The sequence below is a fragment of the Salvelinus namaycush genome, chromosome 2, assembly GCF_016432855.1.
Source record: "Salvelinus namaycush isolate Seneca chromosome 2, SaNama_1.0, whole genome shotgun sequence".
Classification (NCBI taxonomy): domain Eukaryota; kingdom Metazoa; phylum Chordata; class Actinopteri; order Salmoniformes; family Salmonidae; genus Salvelinus; species Salvelinus namaycush.
In genome coordinates, this window is record NC_052308.1 from 58,782,816 (window position 1) to 58,804,886 (window position 22,071).

Consider the following 22,071-nt stretch of genomic DNA (forward strand, 5'->3'; position numbering starts at 1 on the left):
GGGAGGGAAATTAATTATGGATTCATTTTTAAATATTACATGATTTATTTAAACGATTCCCTGATAGCCACAATTTGAATGGTGCTGTGGAGAGTGAAAAGGAAGCAAGAGAGTATGTGGCTCTGTGGGAACTGAGCAATTCCAACAATTGTGCTGAAACAAGACACTGATACGACTAAGATCGCCACGGTGACTAAACTAAGACTTTGTCTCAATAGTCTAAAGTGGCGTCCTCGTCTCTTCTCCTTGACATATCTGAAAACATCAGGACAGGCGAATGCAATATGATGGAATAGCCCAGGTACTAGTCCAGTTCTTTCACGTCAAGCGCAGACGAAGGAAAACTGATGAGGGGAGGAAAACTATTGCGATGCACACGTGAGGGACAGTGAGCTTCGTTTGAAAGTTGGCCCCTGCCACCAGACTACTCGAAGCAGACAGGATGTGGAAACTGGGGAAGTTTGTGTGAGTGTGTGTGTACTGGAAGGTGACTCATGTGGCAGAGTGGGTGTGTGACATTATCGCAACACCAGTCACACCACTGCTCCTAATTAAACAGGCTATAAATAATAGCTGGGGCACACACATACACACAGGGTCCACTTTGGAAAAGCTGACTGGCTAAGAGAGGGAGGAAGTGGGGTGGAGCTTCTTGAGTTTAGTAGAGTGGGTGGATAGATGTTGGCAGGGTTGGAAGGAGAGATCCCTGAAAACAGTGGTAGCTTTTATCTCAGCATCATCACACTTATTGTCTAAGTGGTCCAGGTTGGGTATTGTGGTTGGTATTGTGATGAGTTGAATTGAAGTGACTGACTGATTCATTAATTTATTAATTGACCCATTCACCCACCGACCCATTCATTCATTCATTCATTCATTCAAGGGGACCACAGCTTTGATTCTCCAATTAAGTGCAGGGGAGATAAGAAAACCAGCATTAATGCATTTCTGACATAGGGGATACCACCACTCCCAGAATGCACCCATTCAGTTTGTGAGCATGCCTGAAGACTACGTTACCTACCTAAGCTAAGCTGCCTGTGTGGGGGGTGTCTGGGGGGCGGCGGCCTGGGCGGAACATGGGTGGCAGAGCGGGCGGGGCTCTCGGCGGCCGGACACCGCTTTATGGTCCCCCCAATGTCGTCATGGTCACCGGGGGAGCCGTAGAGACCGGGGGAGCCATGGTGAGCAGGGGAGCCATGGTGAGCGTGGGAGTTGGCACTATCCTGTGGAATGGGGATGGGCTGAGAGCAAAAGACAAAACAGAGTTCTGGTAAATTCCCATTTAATGGACGAAGTCAACTGAATTTAAACAAATGACGTTTGTAAAAAATAAATAATAATAATCATAAGTTGAAATTGATGTGACCCACAACGCTACATGATCGGCATAAAAGCACACACGTCAACATGTAATCATCATCATTGTATGTAAAGTATTATGCTCTACTGCACACAATAGGGCTATAGGAAATATGAACAAGTGTTGTGCTATGTTCAATTTAAAGCGGTGCCAAAAAAATGATTCCTGTGTGTACACTGCAGAAAAGAGATCATCTTATAGGTTGATATGTGAGGAAACACTACGCCCTCAGTCTCATATGTTGGACAAGGAGTCATTTGAAGAACACATACCTTGACGTTGGGAGGCGGTGGTGGAGGCTCTTTGGGCCGCAATGTGGAGCCCTTGGCACTAAGAGAGAGAGAGGGCATAACTATTAGAACAAATTATTGTACTAACAGTTATACCTTTGTGTACAGTGTATAAGAACACCTTCCTAATATTGAGTTGCACCACCCCTCTTTTTGCCCTCAGAACAGCCTCAATTCGTCAGGGCATGGACTCTACAAGGCGTCAAAAGCATTCCACAAGGATGCTGGCCCATGTTGACTACAATGCATCCCACAGGAGTCAAGTTGGCTGGATGTCCTTTGGGTGGTGGACCATTCTTGATACACACGGTGTAACTGTTGAGCGTTGCAGTTCTTGACACAAACCGGTGGGCCTGGCACCTACTACCATACCCCGTTCACAGGCACTTCAATATTTTGTCTTGCCCATTCACCCTCTGAATGGCACACATACACAATGTCTCAAGGCTTAAAAATCCTTCTTTAACCTGTCTCCTCCCCTTCATTTACACCGATTGAAGTGGATTTAACAAGTGACATCAATAAGGGATCATAGCTTTCACCTGGATTCAGTCTGTCATGGAGAGAGCAGGTGTTCATACACTCAGTGTATATCCTGGGTCACGTTCATTAGGCACTATTAGGCATTATTAAGCATCAAATGGAAGAAAACAGAGTAAATAAAAGACGGACTATCTGGACTTGTCCAATAAGAAACGCTTAATGGACATGAACCTGGCCCCTAGCAGAGTAGCCAGTTCCAATCATTTGCATAACGAAACATTCATAACTACAGTTTACAGAGGAAATGTTAAGAGGCCAGTTAATAAGTTGAAAGGAGAAAGGGGTTGAAGACAGTAGGACTTACTGTTGCATTTCATCATCATGGTCACCACCATCATCATCATCTAAATGAGTCTCGTGTCCCCTAAGGGAGGAGAAGAGGGATGTACATTTCAATTCAATACAACTTTATTAATGCCTTTGTAATTGCCCCTCTGGGATTAATACAATACAATTATTTGTAGTTGTATTGAATTGAATAGGTACAGAGAGGCATTTCTCAATCGTGGCTCAGAATCAGCTGAGCGCTCCCTTCTAAGGGCTTTGGAGAGACGAGGAAAGATCCACCCCATAACAACAATCCTATTGAACAGCATTTCAGCAGTGGGAAACATGCTCTTCTCCTGTCCAATGAAGGAAAATTGTTAGTAGGCACCCCATGTCCAAAACATTTCAACAGTGAAATGTGATACTAAGCACCATTATCCATTTCAATGTGAGGTCTACCTTAAGGTGTCTTCCATGCTTCCCAACCGAAACCGATCAGAAGAGTTTGCGCATATATTATGACGACGTTTTGTGAGGTTTTTGTTCGTTTTGGACTTCGCTGAGGGATTTTTCCGGCACACAGTTTTTTTTCTTGAAGTTGGTAGCCAAAGTCTACGCCCCTTCATCAGTGATTGTTTAACAGTAGGGATTCCTCAATTAAAGTCTTTGTCATTCAACGAAGCGACTCATTTTCATGCAATTTTGTTGTTCAAAAATACTGCACCAAACATCTTAGTTAGATGTAAAATTGCACGACTAAGATCTCCTCGGCAAAAACGTCAAAATTAATGATATTTCTGGAGTTATTTTTGATTCATTCGGTCTATTTTGAGGAAGTGTATACTGGCTATGGCATCTCAAAATGAACAAATGTACTATTGCCCCTTTTTTTCAGGTTTTTTCAAGCAGAGGTCTTTTAAGGGAGTATGCGATCACACTCATTCGGTTCGCCTAGCCGACTTTGGATAGCCGCCAGCAGCTGACGCCTTTAGTAGTGAACCGGCCAACATTTGAGAGTGCCCTGCTTCTGTAAGTGCCATTTCATCAACAAAGATGAAAGTAGAGAAGACATCCGAAACAGTCATTGCCTTATTTTGAACCGAGTCTAGCTATCCATTTGTGCTGTCTTGCCAAACATCACGTGTGGCAAGACAACGAACATAGGAGTTGGCGACACAGCACAAACCGATCTGGGACCAGGCTAGCTGACCTGCTCGTCACTTGTGTATTGGAAATCAGTGTGCAGGTATCTTTCCTGCACGAGGTGTATTTTTTTTACCCTAACGCTGAGAATTAATGCATGCCAGCGGGACACCACCCTAGCCACCGAGAGACAAAGACTACAATAAACAATAGCGGACATCCCGCCGGTTTTCAGCCCCGGCTGCGCTATAACTGGCCATACGGCTTTAACGCCTTAGCAAGGGTGAGAAATCCCCCCCGGTCTTCGCGGGAGTGGTTCTAAAGCAAATTAGTCGTCCATATCACTCGGACAAGCACAGAGGCAGAAGGTTAGGTCACATTAAATATTGAGTATTGCAAGAGCAAGAGGCTCAGGAGAGAGGGGTGGGGGGAGGGAGAGCGAGAGAGAGAAAAAGTGGGGGAAGGAGAAAGAGAGAGGGAAGCAGAGTGAGAAAGCGAGGGAGAGAGGATAAAGATGAGAAAAATATATGAGGGGAAAGGGATGAGAATAAAATAGTTGAGAAAGAGATGACAGAGATAATAATAACTTTTATTTTATAAATTCTTTATTTAACAGGGAAGCCACATTTATTTTTCCAAGTGAGCCCAGTCCAATATAGAGATAGAAATGAGAAGAGAGGATAGGAAAAAAATTGAAAGAGAGAAATAGAGTTTCAGTGAAAAGAGAGATAGATAGATAGACAGACAGAAAGAGTGTGTGTGAGAGAGAGAGAGAAAGAGGAGTAAAAACTAGAAAAAAGGGGACAGGAAGGAAAGCACAGCTGGGCCTACCTCTGGATTAGCTCCTCCTCCACCGATTTCAGAAGACTCCTGTTGCGAGATAAAGACAGGAGATAAGAGATAAAACAGATAAAAGGAGATAGATACTGTCATGTTTACATTTGCACACAAGGGGTACTTGCAGGGAGTGGTTGAGGATGAGGGAGACGATTTCCCAAAACACTGTTTTACAAAAAGGCTTTTATTGACTTGAAGTGTAAAGACGGCGCTAGATTGATGTTGATTGTTCAAAGGCCGATTTCCCGTCCGTTTTTCGGAAGATGCTGTGAAAGTACCCAACCAACCTCCGCTTTCTTGTCTAAAAATATCAGTGGAGCCATATTCCTTTTTGTAAAAGAACTTTGTTTCTCCAATCTAGATTCTCCATGTCTTGGATTTAAATTATTTAGTGCGACCCGGGGTCGTGCGCTGGGGGCAGTTCCAACAAACAAATTGCCAAGTGATTGTGGAAGAGCCAAAAATAAAAGGCTACTTATGTTTTATGAATTAGCACTCGGCGAAACCTCTCGATAGGTAGAAGGAATGTTGGCTGAACATTAAAAAACAAACAAACATCAAAGCTGACAGGGTTCCCTGCTAGTGCACAACAACCTCTCAAACACACTATGCTCAGCAGTAGGCTACTCAATCTTCTATTTGTGGTTCCGATGGCTCAGTTAGTTATGTCATGATGCTTGCAATACAATAGTTGTGGGTTTGATTCCTGCACGGGCCACACCGGGTATAGGTTAACTGTGCGTTGCTTTGGAAGGGTCTGCTAAAATGTATACATCGAAATTATATCATATTAGTAGTATTGTATAAGAGAGAACGCTACATTGCTTTGTGTGGAAAGTGCTAGTTACACAGGTTGCAGCTACACTAAATTACCATATTACCATAATTACTGTGATTTTTTAAAAATATATATTTTGGGGGGGGTGACCATTTAAACACAATAGAACCACACGTGGATACAGTACAATGGCATTAAAATCATTGAGGATGAGAATAAAAACATTTTCATTGTAGTCCTCTTGAAAGTACTTTAAAAACAAAATATACACAACAGTGACGAGGCGACTCCGGGATGCTGGCCTTCTAGGCAGAGTTCCTCTGTACAGTGTCTGTGTTCTTTTGCCCATCTTCATTTTTTATTTTTATTGGCCAGTCTGAGACATGGCTTTTTCTTTGCAACTCTGCCTTGAAGAACAGCATCCCGGAGTCGCCTCTTCACTGTTGACGTTGAGACTGATGTTTTGCAGGTACTATTTAATGAAGCTGCCAGTTGAGGACTTGTGAGGCGTCTGTTTCTCAAACTAAACACTCTAATGCACTTGTCCTCTTGCACAGTTGTGCACCGGGGCCTCCCACTCCTCTTTTGATTCTGGTTAGAGTCAGTTTGCTCTGTTCTGTGAAAGGAGTAGTACACAGTGTTGTACGAGATCTTCAGTTTCTTGGCAATTTCTCGCATGGAATAGCCTTCATTTCTCAGAACAAGAATAGACTGACGAATTTCAGAAGAAAGTTATTTGTTTCTGGACATTTTGAGTGTGTAATCAAACCCACAAATGCTGATGCTCCAGATACTCAACTAGTCCAAAGGCCAGGTATATTGCTTCTTTAATCAGAACAACAGTTTTCAGCTGTGCTAACATAATTGCAAAAGGGTTTTCTAATGATCAATTAGCCTTTTAAAGTGATAAACTTGGATTAGCTAACACAACGTACCATTGGAACACAGGAGTGATAGTTGCTGATAATTGGCCTCTGTACGCCTATGTACAGTTGAAGTCGGAAGTTTACATACACCTTAGCCAAATACACTTACTCAGTTTTTCCTGACATTTAATCCTAGTAAAAATTCCCTGTCTTAGGTCAGTTAGGATCACCACTTATTTTAAGAATGTGAAATGTCAGAATAATAGAAGTGAGAATGATTTATTTCAGATTTTATTTCTTTCATCACATTCCCAGTGGGTCAGAAGTTTACATACACTCAATTAGTATTTGGTAGCATTGCCTTTAAATTGTTTAACTTGGGTCAAACGTTTCGGGTAGCCTTCTACAAGCTTCCCACAATCAGTTGGGTGAATGTTGGCCCATTCCTCCTGACAGAGCTGCTGTAACTGAGTCAGGTATGTAGGCCTCCTTGCTCGCACGCGCTTTTTCAGTTCTGCCCACACATTTTCTATAGGATTGAGGTCCGGGCTTTGTGATGGCCACTCCAATACCTTGACTTTGTTGTCCTTATGCCATTTTGCCACAACTTTGGAAGTATGCTTGGGGTCATTGTCCATTTGGAAGATCCATTTGCGACCAAGCTTTAACTTCCTGACTGATGTCTTCAGATGTTGCTTCAATATATACACATAATTTTCATACCTCATGATGCCATCTATTTTGTGAAGTGCACCAGTCCCTCCTGCAGCAAAACACCCCACAACATGATGCTGCCACCCCCGTGATTTACGGTTGGGATAGTGTTCATCAACTTGCGAGCATCCCCCTTTTTCCTCCAAACATAACGATGGTCATTATGGCCAAACAGTTCTATTTTTGTTTCATCAGACCAGAGGACATTTCTCCAAAAAAGTACGATCTTTGTCCCCATGTGCAGTTGCAAACCGTAGTCTGGCTTTTTTTATGGCGGTTTTGGAGCAGTGGCTTCTTCCTTGCCCAGCAGCTTTTCAGGTTATGTCGATATAGGACTCGTTTTACTGTGGATATAGATACTTTGTACCTGTTTCCTCCAGCATCTTCACAAGGTCCTTTGCGGTTGTTCTGGGATTGATTTGCACTTTTCGCACCAAAGTACGTTCATCTCTAGGAGACAGAATGCGTCTCCTTCCTGAGCGGTATGACGGCTGCGTGGTCCCATGGTGTTTATACTTGTGTACTATTGTTTGTACAGATGAACGTGGTACCTTCAGGCATTTGGAAATTGCTCCCAAGGATGAACCAGACTTGTGGAGGTCTACAATTATTTTTCTGAGGTCTTGGCTGATTTCTTTTGATTTTCCCATGATGTCAAGCAACGAGGCACTGAGTTTGAAGGTAGACCTTGAAATACATCCACAAGTACACCTCCAATTGACTCAAATTTTGTCAATTAGCCTATCAGAAGCTTCTAAAGCCATGACATCATTTTCTGGAATTCTCCAAGCTGTTTAAAGGCAGTAGTGTATGTAAAACTTCTGACCCAATGGAATTGTGATACAGTGAACTATAAGTTAAATAATCTGTCTGTAAACAATTGTTGGAAAAATTACTTGTGTCATGCACAAAGGAGATGTCTTAACCGACTTGGCAAAACTTTAGTATGTTAACAAGAAATTTGTGGAGTGGTTGAAAAACGAGTTTTAATGACTTCAACCTAAGTGTATGTAAACTTCCAACTTCAACTGTAGATATCCCATAAAAAAAAAATCTGCCGTCTCCAGCTACAATAGTCATTTACAACATTAACAATGTCTACAATGTATTTCTGATCAATTTGATATTATTTTAATGGATAAAAAAAATTGCTTTTCTTTCAAAAACAAGGACATTTCTAAGTGACCCCAATCTTTTGAACAGTAGTGTACATCTAAAATACATCTCATCAATAGGGAGGAAAGAGTAAAATTAATAAAATAGATGACCACGTAACCTTCATTGATCCAATTATACTTTCTTTTAGCCTGTGTCGCTTTAAAGCATTTTGCCCATAAACCATTTCTTAAAGGGATAGTTAACCCAAATAACAAAAGGACACATTGGTTTCCTTACCCTGTAAGCAGTCTATGGATGTCACGTTCTGACCTTAGTTCCTTTTTTATGTCTTTATTTTAGTTTGGTCAGAGCGTGAGTTGGGGTGGGCATTCTATGTTGTTTTTTCTATGTTTTGTTCTTTTGTTCTATTACTATGTGTTTGGCCTAGTATGGTTCTCAATCAGAGGCAGGTGTCAGTCGTTGTCTCTGATTGGGAGCCATATTTAGGTAGCCTGTTTTCCTTTGTGTTTTGTGGGTGGTTGTTTCCTGTATCTGTACCATACAGGACTGTTTCGATTTTCGTTTGTTCATTCACTTTGTTATTTTGTATTTTTGTAGTGTTCAGTTTTTATATATTAAAATGGACACTTACCACGCTGCACATTGGTCCGATATTTCTTACTCCTCGTCAGAAGAAGAGGAAAGTCGTTACAATGGACGAGGTATGACAGCAATCCATGATATGGTTTAGTTTCCCTGTCACCGTTTCCACATGCTAACGTTTTACAATTTGTGGGACAAATCCTATTCAAGTCACAGGACCGATATTAGCATTTTTCGTACATCATGTTCAAATCATCCGAAAGTATCTAAAATTGATTGTGAAGCTTAACAAAGTCACTTATAGATGTTTTGAATATGATGCGTGAAAAATGCTATTATCGGTCCCATGACTTGAATGGGATTTGTGCCACAAATGCTAAATAGAATTTGTGCCACAAATGCATTTGGAACAGTCCCAGGGAAACTAAACCAAAGCATGGATTGCTGTCATAAACCAATATGTTATTTTGTCATTTGGGTGAAGGTTTAAAGCTGAGATAAACAAAACAGGGTCAGCAGTTTTACCTTAACTCCTTTGCGTAGGGATGGATTTTATATGGTTCGGTACACCATTCCATTCCTCTGCACCAGTGTTAAGGAAAAAGCTTTTTCCAGCCATGCTCCTATAGTGCAGCGGTCTGATATTGGCAACACTGCCTCTGGTGTGATGGCTATGAGAGTCTAATGAAATTTAAAAAACCAGACAAGTAACTGGGGGCAAGGTCATGTAGAACTTTAAAAAAACATTTTTTGATCTGCACCACCCGGAGGTCAACTGGAAGCCACTTCAGTTCCCTGAAATTATTAGGACAAATGTGCATCCTAGGGCTGAGCTTGAGTATAATTCTCATCAGTTGGTTTTGGGCCATTTGAAGTTTGTCCTTCAGATTTGTTTTTATGCCACTGGACCATGAGATACAAGCATAGTCATAGTGGCACTGGATCAGAGATGTTGCCAGGGTCTGCATAGTAGGCTACTGTTTAAGAGAGGATGCTAGTATGTTGCTTTGTGTGGAGAGCGCTAGCTACACAAGTTGTGGCTAAGCTAAATTACCATTTAATGATTATTACTAGCACTGTATAAGAACAGTGGACGCCACATTGCTAAGCTGTGTGTGGAAAGCGCTAGCTTCACATGTTATGGCTAAGCTAAATTACCTACAAATATACTGTATTATTACTAGTACTGTAGAAAGGATGCTACGTTGCTATGTGTTGAAAGCGTTAGCGACACAGGTTGTGGCTAAACTAAATTATCATATTATTACTAGTACTGTTATGTTGCTCTGTGTGGAAAGCCCTAGGATCACAGGTTGTGGCTACGCTAAATGACCAGGTTGTCATATTATTACTAATAATGTATAAGGGTGCCGCATAGCTTTGTGTGGAAAGCTCAAACTTCACAGGTTGTGACTAGGCCCATCTGTTAGTGTAACTGGGAGCGGCACCTCTCGCCTCTGTCTCACTCGTGTATCACTCCATCTGTCTCAACGCCCCACCGGCCTTCTCAAATCTCCATCTTCCCCTCTTATCCCCCTCCCCTTCATGAATGGCTGTCTCTACAAATAAACAATAAAATACTTGAGAGTGGAAAAGTTTGGAGGAAAAAAACTACACACACTCAAGATTTCCATTAAGATTCAGTGCAATATAACCAGAGTTGAGTTCAAATAATTTATCTGGGCATGATCGGCCTTGCCTAGTGGCAAAAGTGCACTCCAGATAGGCTACAGAAAACAGTGAAAGTATTTGAAAAATGTCAAATAGTATTCGAATCCAGGTCTGAATGCAACTTGCCTAGTCATCTTACCCTTATACTCCCGAGCTCCCGAGTAGTGCAGCGGTGTAGGCACTGCATCTCAGTGCTAGAGGCGTCACTACAGACCTGGTTCGAGTACAGGCTGTATCACAACCGGCCGTGATTGGGAGTCCCATAGGGAGGCGCACAATTGGCCCAGCGTCATCCGGGTTAGGGTTTGGCCGGGGTAAGCCGTCATTGTAAATAATAATTTGTTCTTAAACTGACTTGCCTAGTTAAATAAAGACAATGATCCAAAAACACACAATCAAGTCTACATGAAAATGGCGAAAAAGCAACACATTTGAAGTTTAGGAATGGCCTAGTCAAAGTCCAGACCTAATCCCAAATGAGATGATGTGGCAGGACTTGAAATGCACAGTTCATGCTTGAAAACCCACAAGTGTTGCTGAGTTACAGCAGTTCTGCATGCAAGAGTGGGCCACAATTCCTCCACTGCGACGTGAGAGACTGATCAACAACTACAGGAAGCGTTAGGTTGGAGTCATTGCAGCTAAAGGTGGAACAACCAGTTATTGAGTGTAAGGGGGCAATTACTTTTTCACACAGGAGCATTGGGTGTTGCAAAACTTTGTTTATGAAATAAATACAATAAGTATGTAATTGTTGTGTTATTTGTTCACTCAGGTTCCCTTTATCTAATATTAGGTTTTGGTTGAAGATCTGATAACATTCAGTATTAAATATGCAAAAATAGAGAAAATCAGAAAGGAGGCAAACACTTTTTCACGGCACTGTATCTACCTCTATCACTCCTGTATCCCTGCATATTGTAAATATGGTATTGGAACCGACCCTGTATATACAGTAGCTCACTTACTTTCTTGTGTTCTTATTTTTATTTCTTGTGTTTTTGTTCTAAATTGTTATTTTTACTACTGCATTGATATTGATTACTGCAAATCAAATCGAAAACGACATTTTATTGGTCGTATACACGTTTAGCAGATGTTATTGCGGGTGTAGCGAAAATGCTTACATTGTTGAGTTTAGAGCTTGCATTAGCATTTCACTGCACTTTTTGAACCCTCCATGCATGCAGTCTCACTTACTTATGCCCTCCCAAGAAGGAGCTTTTGGGAGATCCCTCTTCGTAATCCATCTGCAAGTCCTAGGGGAAATGAAGACCGTTACACAAGACAGAAGCTTTATTTCATTTCACTTTGCATGTTCCATTCCTCATGAGTCAGAAAGTCATTATAACTGCATGATGACGTGCATTAGAAATGAGAAATAAATGAATAAGGTTGGACCGAGATGAAATCATGACATGTTAAAGCTCCATCTCTTTTGAGTGATAGGTGACAGAGGTTTTGTTGTGCAGAGGTGCTATGTATACTGTAATTCTAGTCGAAAGGCAATGTGATTGCTTTTTGATTTATTCAGTTGGTGAACTTCTATTCATTGGCATGCCATATGGCAGTCATTCATTCATGCATGCAAATACATCATACCTCTTAATAATAACAATTTAATTGGTTAAGCATGTAATGGATACACACAAGCAAAGAAGATGCTGATTGGTGGATGAGCGGTTTGTTTGAACGTCAACAAAATACATGTTGGTTGACACTTCATTTAATGGCAGCTACTGTATATGAACCAAACAAATAGCTGTTTATGCTGGACACAATACTTGTCCTTACTGGTTATGACAATGATCACATTAAAATAATTTTAAATATTTACAGTATACATTTGAAAAGATAAGATGCATCATTGGTTAGACCATAGCCTTAAACTCAGGAAATGAAGTTGATATGACAAAACTTAAAACATATTATTAGTTGATACAACTACGTATTTTAAGTGGGGTAACTCATCTTTTAAGGTTTCGTTTCTAGGCGCTCTAATTGAGTTCTCACCAACATGTCAAAAGGAGACAATCGTTATAAGGTGAGACGTTTTGAGGATTTAGTACAATGATGACAAATGACCAAGGTCGACAATGACACAGCAACTCAGAAATAATGCAGATATCTAATACAGGACATAGTTTACAGTCAGAACAAAATTTAGCAGTTTTAACTCAGCTTTAAACTACAGTTTTCTTTGAAAGATTAAACGTTGCTTAATAAATCAGAAAAGCTTGGTAATTCTGTCAGTTTAGTCTTAAAATTGTATAGAGTAGGAGGGGTAAACTAATGGCAAAGGCCTTTTTAACTCTTTTCTCTGAGCTTAAACTCTATCTCCACAGTAAAGACTGGATAAACTGTGTGGATGACACATCTGTCTTAATCAGATTGACCACCTTCTGCCTTTGGAGCGGAACTCTCAGTCATGCAAAACCGCATCGATTTTTTTCACCCCTAGATTATCAGACAAAATTACGTTATTCACCGCTATGCGTTCTGCTGAGGGAGGGATTTTCAGAGAGGGAGGCAGGGGAGAGAGGGAGGCAGGGAGGGAGAGAGAGAGAGAGAGGGAAGGAAGCTATAGAGAGAAAGAGAGAGGGAGGGAAGGAGAGTTGACAGAAGATCTCAGGCTTTGCAGCTCAGTGACTCTGTCACCTCTCTGTCCTCCTCCATCCCTCCGTCCTCCCCCTCGTCTGAGTCTGCCATCATTGCGAGGGCGATGCGCTTTGATAACCGTCCCTGTCGTTTTCTTCCATTCCTTCCCCTATAATAACGGTCTCTTAGTCACAGAGATGCCGGGGCTGCGTCCCAAATGGCCCCCTATCCCCTATATTGAGTAGTAAAAGTAGTGACCTATAGGGAATAGGGGACCGTTTGGGACAAACCAGGTGTCAGCCTTGAACCCAATGTACACAGAATCTCAGAGGGTGCAGTTAAGAAACTGTTCAGCTACCATCTTTAGTGTCTACGTGATGACATAGTGAATAATGGCAATATATATTTCAACTACAGCGTATATGTACAACTAAATATATGCGTAAGATGTGTGCATAATTGTATCTTTAGATTAGATAAAAGCATCAGCTAAATTCCATATTACAATATCATATTTCTAGGGCACATTGCTGCTGTATGGCCTAATGGGAAACGCTTGACAATAAACCCTTTAAAAAAGGGTAACTTTTGTAAAATGTTACCATATCACAACACATTCATGCAGGTTGTGGGGAGGTTGTGAGGAGGTTGTGAGGCTAAGATGAGGCCTGTTTTACTGCGGTGCAGCTGTTGTATGGTTGCTGTATGTACCGTTTGTTACGCAAAGCATCTGTAGCAGGCGCTTAGGCAGCACTTCCCAGTCCAACACGGAGAGTTTGTACCAATGGGACAAACAATGACACTTTTCTCTATCAACCTCCTTCTCTTAACCGCTCTCTCTATCCCTTCTTCTCTCAACCTCTCTACTTCTCAACCTCTCTCTTTCTCTCTCAACCTCTGCCTCTCCCGCCTCTCTCAAGCGTTCTCTTAACCTCAACATCCCTTGCTCTCTCTGAACCTCTCTCTCTCTCTCTAAAACTCACTCTCTCTCTCTCTCTCTAAACCTCACTCTCTCTCTCTCTAAACCTTACTCTCTCTCTCTCTCTAAACCTTACTCTCTCTCTCTAAACCTCACTCTCTCTCTCTCTCTCTCTAAACCTCACTCTCTCTAAACCTCGCTCTCTCTCTAAACCTCGCTCTCTCTCTAAACCTCGCTCTCTCTCTAAAACGCGCTCTCTCTCTAAAACGCGCTCTCTCTCTAAACCTCTCCCTTTCTCAACATCGCCATCCCTATATCTCCATACCAACCCCTCTTCCTCTCATCTCTCCAGCTCCCTGTCCTCCCTCGTCTGAGTCTGCAATCATTGAGAGGGCATTGCACTTTGATAACCGTCCCCCTCTCTTTAAACCTCTCTCTCTTTGAAAAAGAGACGTGTCGCATTGTGACAAGGCCTAAAAAATAAAGCCCTTTTGTGCCCCTGTAAACAACAAGCGTACGCTAAAAAAATAAAACTTACTACAAAATAGGCTAGGGGACGAGTTAGATGCAATATATTTCATCATTTTAACCTGTTTGGTGATTTTTCATGCTGATATTACTGCGCTATTTCATCATCCACGTCAAAACCAGTTAGGAATACAAAGTGATCATACTGTAAGGTATACAGGGCATCAATAAATGTGCAGTGATGCATGACGCTGTAATAACCAAAAGGAACTATAGGCTGCAAACTATATGTTACAAAAGAGAGTACATGTCGCAAGGGCACGGGTTATGTCTTTACATGCAACAACAAGTGAAAGTGTTATGGGATGCCAACGAAAGGAGCAAGACAGCGGCCTTCAGAGTGAAAAGCATCCAAACGTGAACTGACAACATATGAACTGCGATGAGGATGAGACAACACAAAACGGAGGTCAAATATGGGCAAAAATAAGAACAAAAGTACCATGTTAGATCTTGCCGTGTAGTATTGTTCTTCCACACAGTCCAAAAAATCGTCAGAGTCGGGCTGTTTAGTAGACAGACCAAGAAAATATAGATTATTCACAGTCATCTGGTATTTATAAAAAATGTAAAAATCACACACACACACACACACACACACACACACACAGTATCATTTTTTGGTGAAGTGTTTAAGTTGTTCTCCGAAGAGGTGGGATGATGGTTGGGTTAAGAAATGTATACACAAATAAAACACACATAAGGGGTGAGAGACTCAAAAGGCTGGCCAGGGGACCAAAAGGATACCATGCAAGTGGGGCCTTCAGAAAATTATCTTTCATGGACTTGCGCTTCTAAAATAAGTGGCCGACCTTCCCCTCCAACAGAAGAACATCAAAGACAGAAGTTGAAAGAGCGTGGTATTACAAGCCTACGATTTTTTTTTTGATAATTATTTATTTTTTTAATTAATATTTGCCAAAATATAAAAATATATTTAGAATAATAAAGAAAAAAGTTACAAATATAATATTTTGCTTAGTCGCCCGAGTGTGTGTGTGTGTGTGTGTGTGTGTGTGTGTGTGTGTGTGTGTGTGTGTGGAGGGGGGGGGTTATAAGAAAAAAAAAGCATAAAAGATGAGAATACTTCAAGACTGGAGGATGGGAAGGCACTGTGTACAGACTTTATAATTGTGTTGATTCACACACAATTTCAAACACTGCTACATTCAAACACCGTTTAGACTAGGTTAGATATTTCATTGTTGGAAGGGTTCGAAAATGTATTTAACAACGCGAGAGTCTCTCACCCCTTCGGTAATTTTTGAGGTCAACACACAAACTACAACTCCTATCTGTTGACTGTGGGTACATCACAAATGACTCCCTATTTCATATATAGTGCACTACCTTTGACCAGGGACAATATGGTGTCATTTGGAGCACACATTCTGGGTTTCCAATATAGCTTTGTATGAGCTATTGAGCTACTCTGTCATCCCTATTGTGCCACATACAGTTAATATAGTCTATATAACATATAATTCCGTAGTACGCCTCATCCAAAATACAATGCACAGTTAAGGGATAATAGCAGTGCAATAGTAATAGCAGTAGCCATGGAAATTGTGAGGTTCTGAATTTAAACAGTTGTTATTGTTGCAAAGCGTGATTTGGTTGGTCGAAAAGTGTGAAATGTTGATGGGCAAGCGTGTGTTGTGTTGTGTGTGTGTGTGTGTGTTAGGAGAGTCACTCACTGCTGGTTCGTGATGAGGTTCAGTCTCCTTCCTAAGCGGGGGATCAAACTTGACTTGATCAACTATCAGGGTTAAAAAAATTAAACACAGAGAATTACACAAACTGCAGTACCAAGAAATGAACACACGACACATTTCGAAATATAGTCCCAGTGGCCTGGCAAAGAAAAAATAATTAAAAACGCATGTGTCGAACAGTAACATAAGCACAACATATCGCTAAAGATTGCTTATGGGCATATTCCTACTAGTGCAGGCACTTTCCCCCATAATCCCCGTGGGCACGGAGTCAAAACTTAATGGCAAAGATATAGACCCTCACATATAGAGTCCCTGAATGAACAGTAAGCAGTTCCCCATGTGCCTTTTGCAGATGCAGGGCGAATATTCAAGTCTCTTGGGAAGTGATGTCTCTGCCACTCTGAGTGACAAAAATGAGAGCTGGAGAGATAAGGAGGGAGTGTGGGGGGGAGTGGTTTTCCATACTTAACCACGAGGTCATGAGAAGGACCGATCCGGAAGAAATCTGAAAAGCGTTCGTTACATTGTTATAAACGTGACATTATAGATGTCCTAACCAGTCACAGTGACCTTAGTAGATGTTAGATTGTGGCTACTCACTTGACGCAGTTGTAAAGATGCATTATAAAGGATTTGTATAATTTCAGCCAGTAGTTTTGAAAGAAGCGCTCACGAGCCAAAACGGTTCCCCGAACATTGTGCACAATTGTGTACAACGTCAGTACATGTGGGGATGTGCATGTTGTGCTCACCCCGCAACCTCATTGGACAACACTGTGCTGACCTGATCCCGCCTCCCACTATAAACTTGCAACCTTATTGGAGCTCATTCCACCTGCCAATCAACATTGTCCATCAAGTTTGGTTGTTGGCAGGCTAGCTCCCGTTGTAGGGTATGGTGTCAGACTAATATGGCAAACGAGCAAGCAAATGTTAGAATGTAATTTTAAACAATGGAAAATGTATACTTCTACACTACATGACCATAAGTATGAGAACACCTGCTCGTCAAACATCTCATTCCAAAATCATGGGCATTCATTTGGAGGTGGTCCCCCCTTTGGTGCTATAACAGCCTCCACTCTTCTGGGCTTTCCACTAGGCTTTCCACTAGGCTTTCCAATAGATGTTGGAACATTGCTGCAAGGAATTGCTTCCATTCAGCCACAAGAGCATTAGTGAGGTCGGGTGACTAGGTCTGGGCTCGCAGTCGGCATTCCAATTAATCCCAAAGGTGTTCGATGGGGTTGAGGTCAGGGCTCTGTGCAGGCCATTCAAGTTCTTCCAGACAGATCTCGACATTCCATTTCTGTATGGACCTCACTTCACGGGAGCATTGTCATGCAAGAAAAGGGAAGGGCCTTCCCCAAACTGCTGCCACAAAGTTGGAAGTATAGAATTGTGCAGAATATTATTGTATGCTGTAGTGCTAAGATTTCCCTTCACTGGAACTAGCCCAAACCATTAAAAACAGTCCCAGACCATTATTCCTCCTCCACCAAACTTTACAGTTGGCACTATGCATTGGGGCAGGTAGCGTTCTCCTGGTATCCACCAAACCTAGATTTGTCCTTTGGACTGCCAGATGGTGAAGCGTGATTCATTACTCCAGAGAACGTGTTTCCACTGCTCCAGAGTCCAATGGCGGTGAGCTTTACACCACTCCAACCGACGCTTGGCATTGAGCATGGTGATCTTAGGCATGTGTGTGGCTACTCGGCCATAGAAACCCATTTCCTGAAGCTCTTGATAAAAGGTTATTGTGCTGACGTTGCTTCCAGAGGCAGTTTGGAACTCGGTAGTGAGTGTTGGCAACGGAGGACAGGAGATTTTTACGCGCTAAGCACTTCAGCACTTGGGTGGCCTACCACTTCGCGGCTGAGCCGTCGTTGGTCCTAGACCAATAACAGCACTTACAATTGACAGGGGCAGCTCTACCAGGGCAGAAATTGACTTGGCATCCTATGACGGTGCTATGTTGAAAGCCACTGAGCTCTTCAGTAAGGCTATTCTACTGCCAATGTTTGTCTACTAAGATTGCATGGCTGTGTGCTCGATTTTATACACCTCTCAGCAACGGGTGTGGCTAAAATAGACAAATCCACTCATTTGAAGGGGTGTCCACATACTTTTGTATATATAGTGTGTTTGCATCAAATGTCCTACTCTTTGAAAGTCGTGTATTGATTGTATTATATGACTACGTGATGAATGATGATCGCTGGCAATCAACAGCTGCAGTGTTGCCCACATTGGGATTACCCCAATCATACATGCGTGAAAGTTTAAAAGGTGGACACATGGATTTATTTGACTTGAACAACAAAGTTGTTGACACAACAAAGTTGGGCCGATATTTTAAAGTGGGTGAAAGTTTGCAGTATACTTTTCTCGAGCGCATTACAGTTGTGTGTGTTGTCACATTCGCGATTCACGAACAGAATGGATGGACGCGCCTTGTATAAACCTTATAGCCTATTGCACAATATATTCAAAAATTCTAACAAAATACAAGGTTGCTGGTTCGAACCCCTGATCTGACTAGGTGAAAAAACTGTCAATGTGCCCCTGAGCAAGGTAATTAACCTTAATGGCTCTTGTAAATCACTCTGGAAGAGAGAGTCTGCTAGATTACAAAAGAAATAGTCGAAAATATATAATTTCTAATTTCGGATATTTTCTAATTTATGATGCATGGATTTGATCAATGAACTTGCTGTATTTTCGTTGTTATCAAATCAACTAATGGTAAACCATGCAGGCACTTGAAAACTTGCTTCAGAGCGCACGTTCACTACATGACAGGCACGAGTGCGTAATCTCATGCACTCAATGATGACAGGTTAGGAAGTAAGTATTCAGTTGCTTTTATCCGCTTGGAGAGAACTGTAGATCGTTTATTATGCATGTATGAGCCATACAACGACACGTTGAGTCCAAAACAGAAGGTTTACATTTTTTTAAATCGTTTTTAATCTTCCGGTGATAGTCAAGCAAATAACTGTCGGTCTCACGGTAATTGACCATTAATTAGCACAAACACATTAGCATCTCCTGGCTTCCACACATAGCCTACAAGCCACTGATGCAGACCTTTGGAACATCTACATTTTAAAAAGTCTAATAAATCAATTTAATATAGCCTACAACTTCACAATAAATCCATGATTTACTTTAGACATGATATGAAGAAAATGTAGTCTATTTCAGAAGAGCAGAATAACATACTCTGAGTTGTCCTGAGAGCTCCATCACATGATCGGGTCTTTCCCACAGGTTACAAGTGAAGACAGACACATCGGGGATGCAACGGAGTGCGTCCTTATCCAATTCCGAGGTGCATATTGAAGATATTGGAAGACCCGTCTATTTACTTTTCGTCAGCCAACAATATGAGTAGGCCTAACGAACAGCAAGAGCACTAGCCTATGTCAATCTACTATCCCCCATAGTACAAAGGTCAACCTATTCTATTCTGTGCGAGAAATAAATATTCCAAACATAGTCTGGGACAGTTGTGGGATGCGATAGATCCCAAATTAATACAACCACTAGCATCCCCAAAAACTTTTTTACGCAATGTGGCTGACGCAACAGATCAGAACGTTTAACTTAAAATGTTGATAAACTATTAGGCTATTTCTTCCCATTATAAGCGCTGCAATGAGCACATGGTAGTACGCTATATGCGTAATGTTCCATTAGCGGAAAACACCATTATCAAAAGTGACTGCAAATGCAATTATGCGTGTAATGCTTTTATTAAAAAGGTGCATTTTTATGGTGAAAATGATCTTCCCGAAACTTGAAACTCACTCACTGCTTATGTATGCCAGTTAGGCTCTTTTGGCCACTTTAGTTGTGATACAAACCTTACTAAAACATATGGGCTATGCTACATGAGGTCTGCAACTATGATTCAAAACGTTTTTTAAAAAGCCCTTCTTTCTTATGCTGGGCATCATTCACAAGTGATGATATATAATTCACAAGTGATAGGCTAATATTGTCACCCATCAGACTATTCTTGATTTAATATTGTCTTTACATATACTAAATAATATATGTGTGAAATCTGTTATTATTTAGAATGGACCATTATCATGCACCGGTCTCGAAATAGGGGCAGCGGGAAAAAATACATGTAATCTTTGCTTTTCCCTGTGGTTTATTTTCATGCCAGCTAGGTACTCCTGTTGTAAATATAAGCAATGTGCTTAATATTAGGATAGTTGAGAAATAAATATAGTAGGCCAAGCCTATAGAAAGCTGACCCTCCTATTTTTAGTAGAGGCCATTACTCTGTTTTCTCGCGCAATTGCATAGCCTATTGAAATGTTGCGCAACATTAGCTCATGGCCTCTCATGAAGTGTTTGATTAGATTTTCGAAGACATTTGCATTGATGTCAGAGCGATTAGAAGGACAATAGAATCCTGAGTACCAGGTAGTTAGCAAGTTTGGTAGGCTACTAATGACCATCAGTGGCATCAGAACTTGGTGAAGCTTAATTACCTTGACTAAACGGTCATGTGGAATTTGAATGCCTTCATGACTCGTGACCGCCAGTGTGGCGGTAATACGGCCACCGCAACAGCACTAGTCATGACTGCTTACGACATACTACGGCATGCTAATGTCACTCTCATAACAGTCTTATACCAGAGGGATTAAAACAAATGCTACTGAAGACACTCACAGTTGATCTCAGAGAGGGTCTTCCCTTCTCGTGTGTTCCCGGAGCGAATCCGATGCGGCACAGGTACTGGGGGCTGTCAAAACAGATAAAGTGGAGTGAGGGAGACAGTACAACACTAACTAGCCTGGTCCCAGATCTGTTTGTGCTGTATTGCCAACTTTTATGGACATTGTCAGCCCAAACCGATCAGGGACCAGGCTAGTAAATACATTAGTCAAAAATTTAGCATTTTTGGATGCAGGCATTCTGACATACATTCCACCTACAGTACCGTTTATGAAAGCGTCACAAAAACCCTGTATTAAAAAGTAAAGCACTGTTGTGTGTTTGATATTATTTCAATGTGCTTGTACGCATCTGACACTGCCTTAAAATGACATATAAAAAGGGATTAAATTGTATTTTCAAGTATTGTGGGGGCAGCATTATGTTATGGGTATGCTGGTCATCGGCAGGGACTGGGGAATTTGTCAGGATCAAAAGAAATATGAAAGGATCAAAGCCCTGGTAAAAAGTTAAAGGAAAACCAGCCTGTCTTCTGAAAACCTAGAGTTATATTTTTCAGCGAGGCAATTACACACGTTGTTATGCCAAAGACACACCAGAATGGCTTTCCAATAAGTGGTGAGTGTTCCTGACTGGTTTAGTCTCAGTCCTGAATTAAATTTGCTCGAAAATCAGAGATAAGGTTTAATTATTCCTGTCCATCTGTAACGATTGTCTATTTCGTCCTCCTCAGACGAGGAGAGGCGAGAAGGATCGGACCAATATGCAGAGTGGTTCGTGCTCATGATGATTTATTAAAAACCGAAACTGAACACTGAAATACAAAACAATAAACGAAGTGCAGAAAACCGAAACAGTACCGTGTGGTGAAAACACTAACACGGTAGACAAACACCCACAAAACACACGTGAAACCCAGGCTGCCTAAGTATGATTCTCAATCAGGGACAACGATTGACAGCTGCCTCTGATTGAGAATCATACCAGGCCGAACACAAAATCCCAACATAGAAAATCACACATAGACAACCCACCCAACTCACGCCCTGACCATACTAAATAAATACAAAACAAGGGAAAACAGGTCAGGAACGTGACACCATCAATGATTCCTAACCAAATTTATTGAGCTTAATATTAAGCAATTTTGACAAAAATAATGGACAAATGTTGCCTTAAGAGTTGTGCAAAGGCTGACGTATGACGTAAAGGTAACGTAAGGGTAATGGCGGACTGAAGGGATTTATGTAGAGCACCTCAAGATAAAACATAATATTCGAAATATCTGCTAAATTAGACTAAAATATTAGCACTACTTAATCTGGTGAGTGATAACCTTCAATCTGGACAATAACACAAAACAAATCCTAAAACTAGAGACATTTATCGACAAATATTACGAAAACAGGCAACAACCAAACATGACGGAGA

The 22,071-nt window shown here is 41.4% G+C and overlaps 1 protein-coding gene across 4 annotated transcripts in view; it reads right to left on the reverse strand.

Annotated features, from left to right (window-relative positions):
* The window catches only part of map4k3a (mitogen-activated protein kinase kinase kinase kinase 3a), a 94,607-nt gene that overhangs the window by 9,139 nt on the left and 63,397 nt on the right, over positions 1-22,071 (reverse strand). The window contains exons 13-20 of one of the 4 annotated variants that reach the window (XM_039015813.1): positions 20,635-20,707; positions 15,916-15,977; positions 14,661-14,723; positions 11,374-11,432; positions 4,438-4,476; positions 2,501-2,560; positions 1,636-1,693; positions 1,025-1,244 (exon numbers count right to left, since the gene is read on the reverse strand). In XM_039015813.1, the coding sequence (XP_038871741.1) occupies positions 1,025-1,244; positions 1,636-1,693; positions 2,501-2,560; positions 4,438-4,476; positions 11,374-11,432; positions 14,661-14,723; positions 15,916-15,977; positions 20,635-20,707 (634 nt within the window). The remainder of the gene's footprint in view (positions 1-1,024; positions 1,245-1,635; positions 1,694-2,500; positions 2,561-4,437; positions 4,477-11,373; positions 11,433-14,660; positions 14,724-15,915; positions 15,978-20,634; positions 20,708-22,071) is intronic. The other 3 variants (XM_039015829.1, XM_039015821.1, XM_039015836.1) reach the window with 3 other exon arrangements.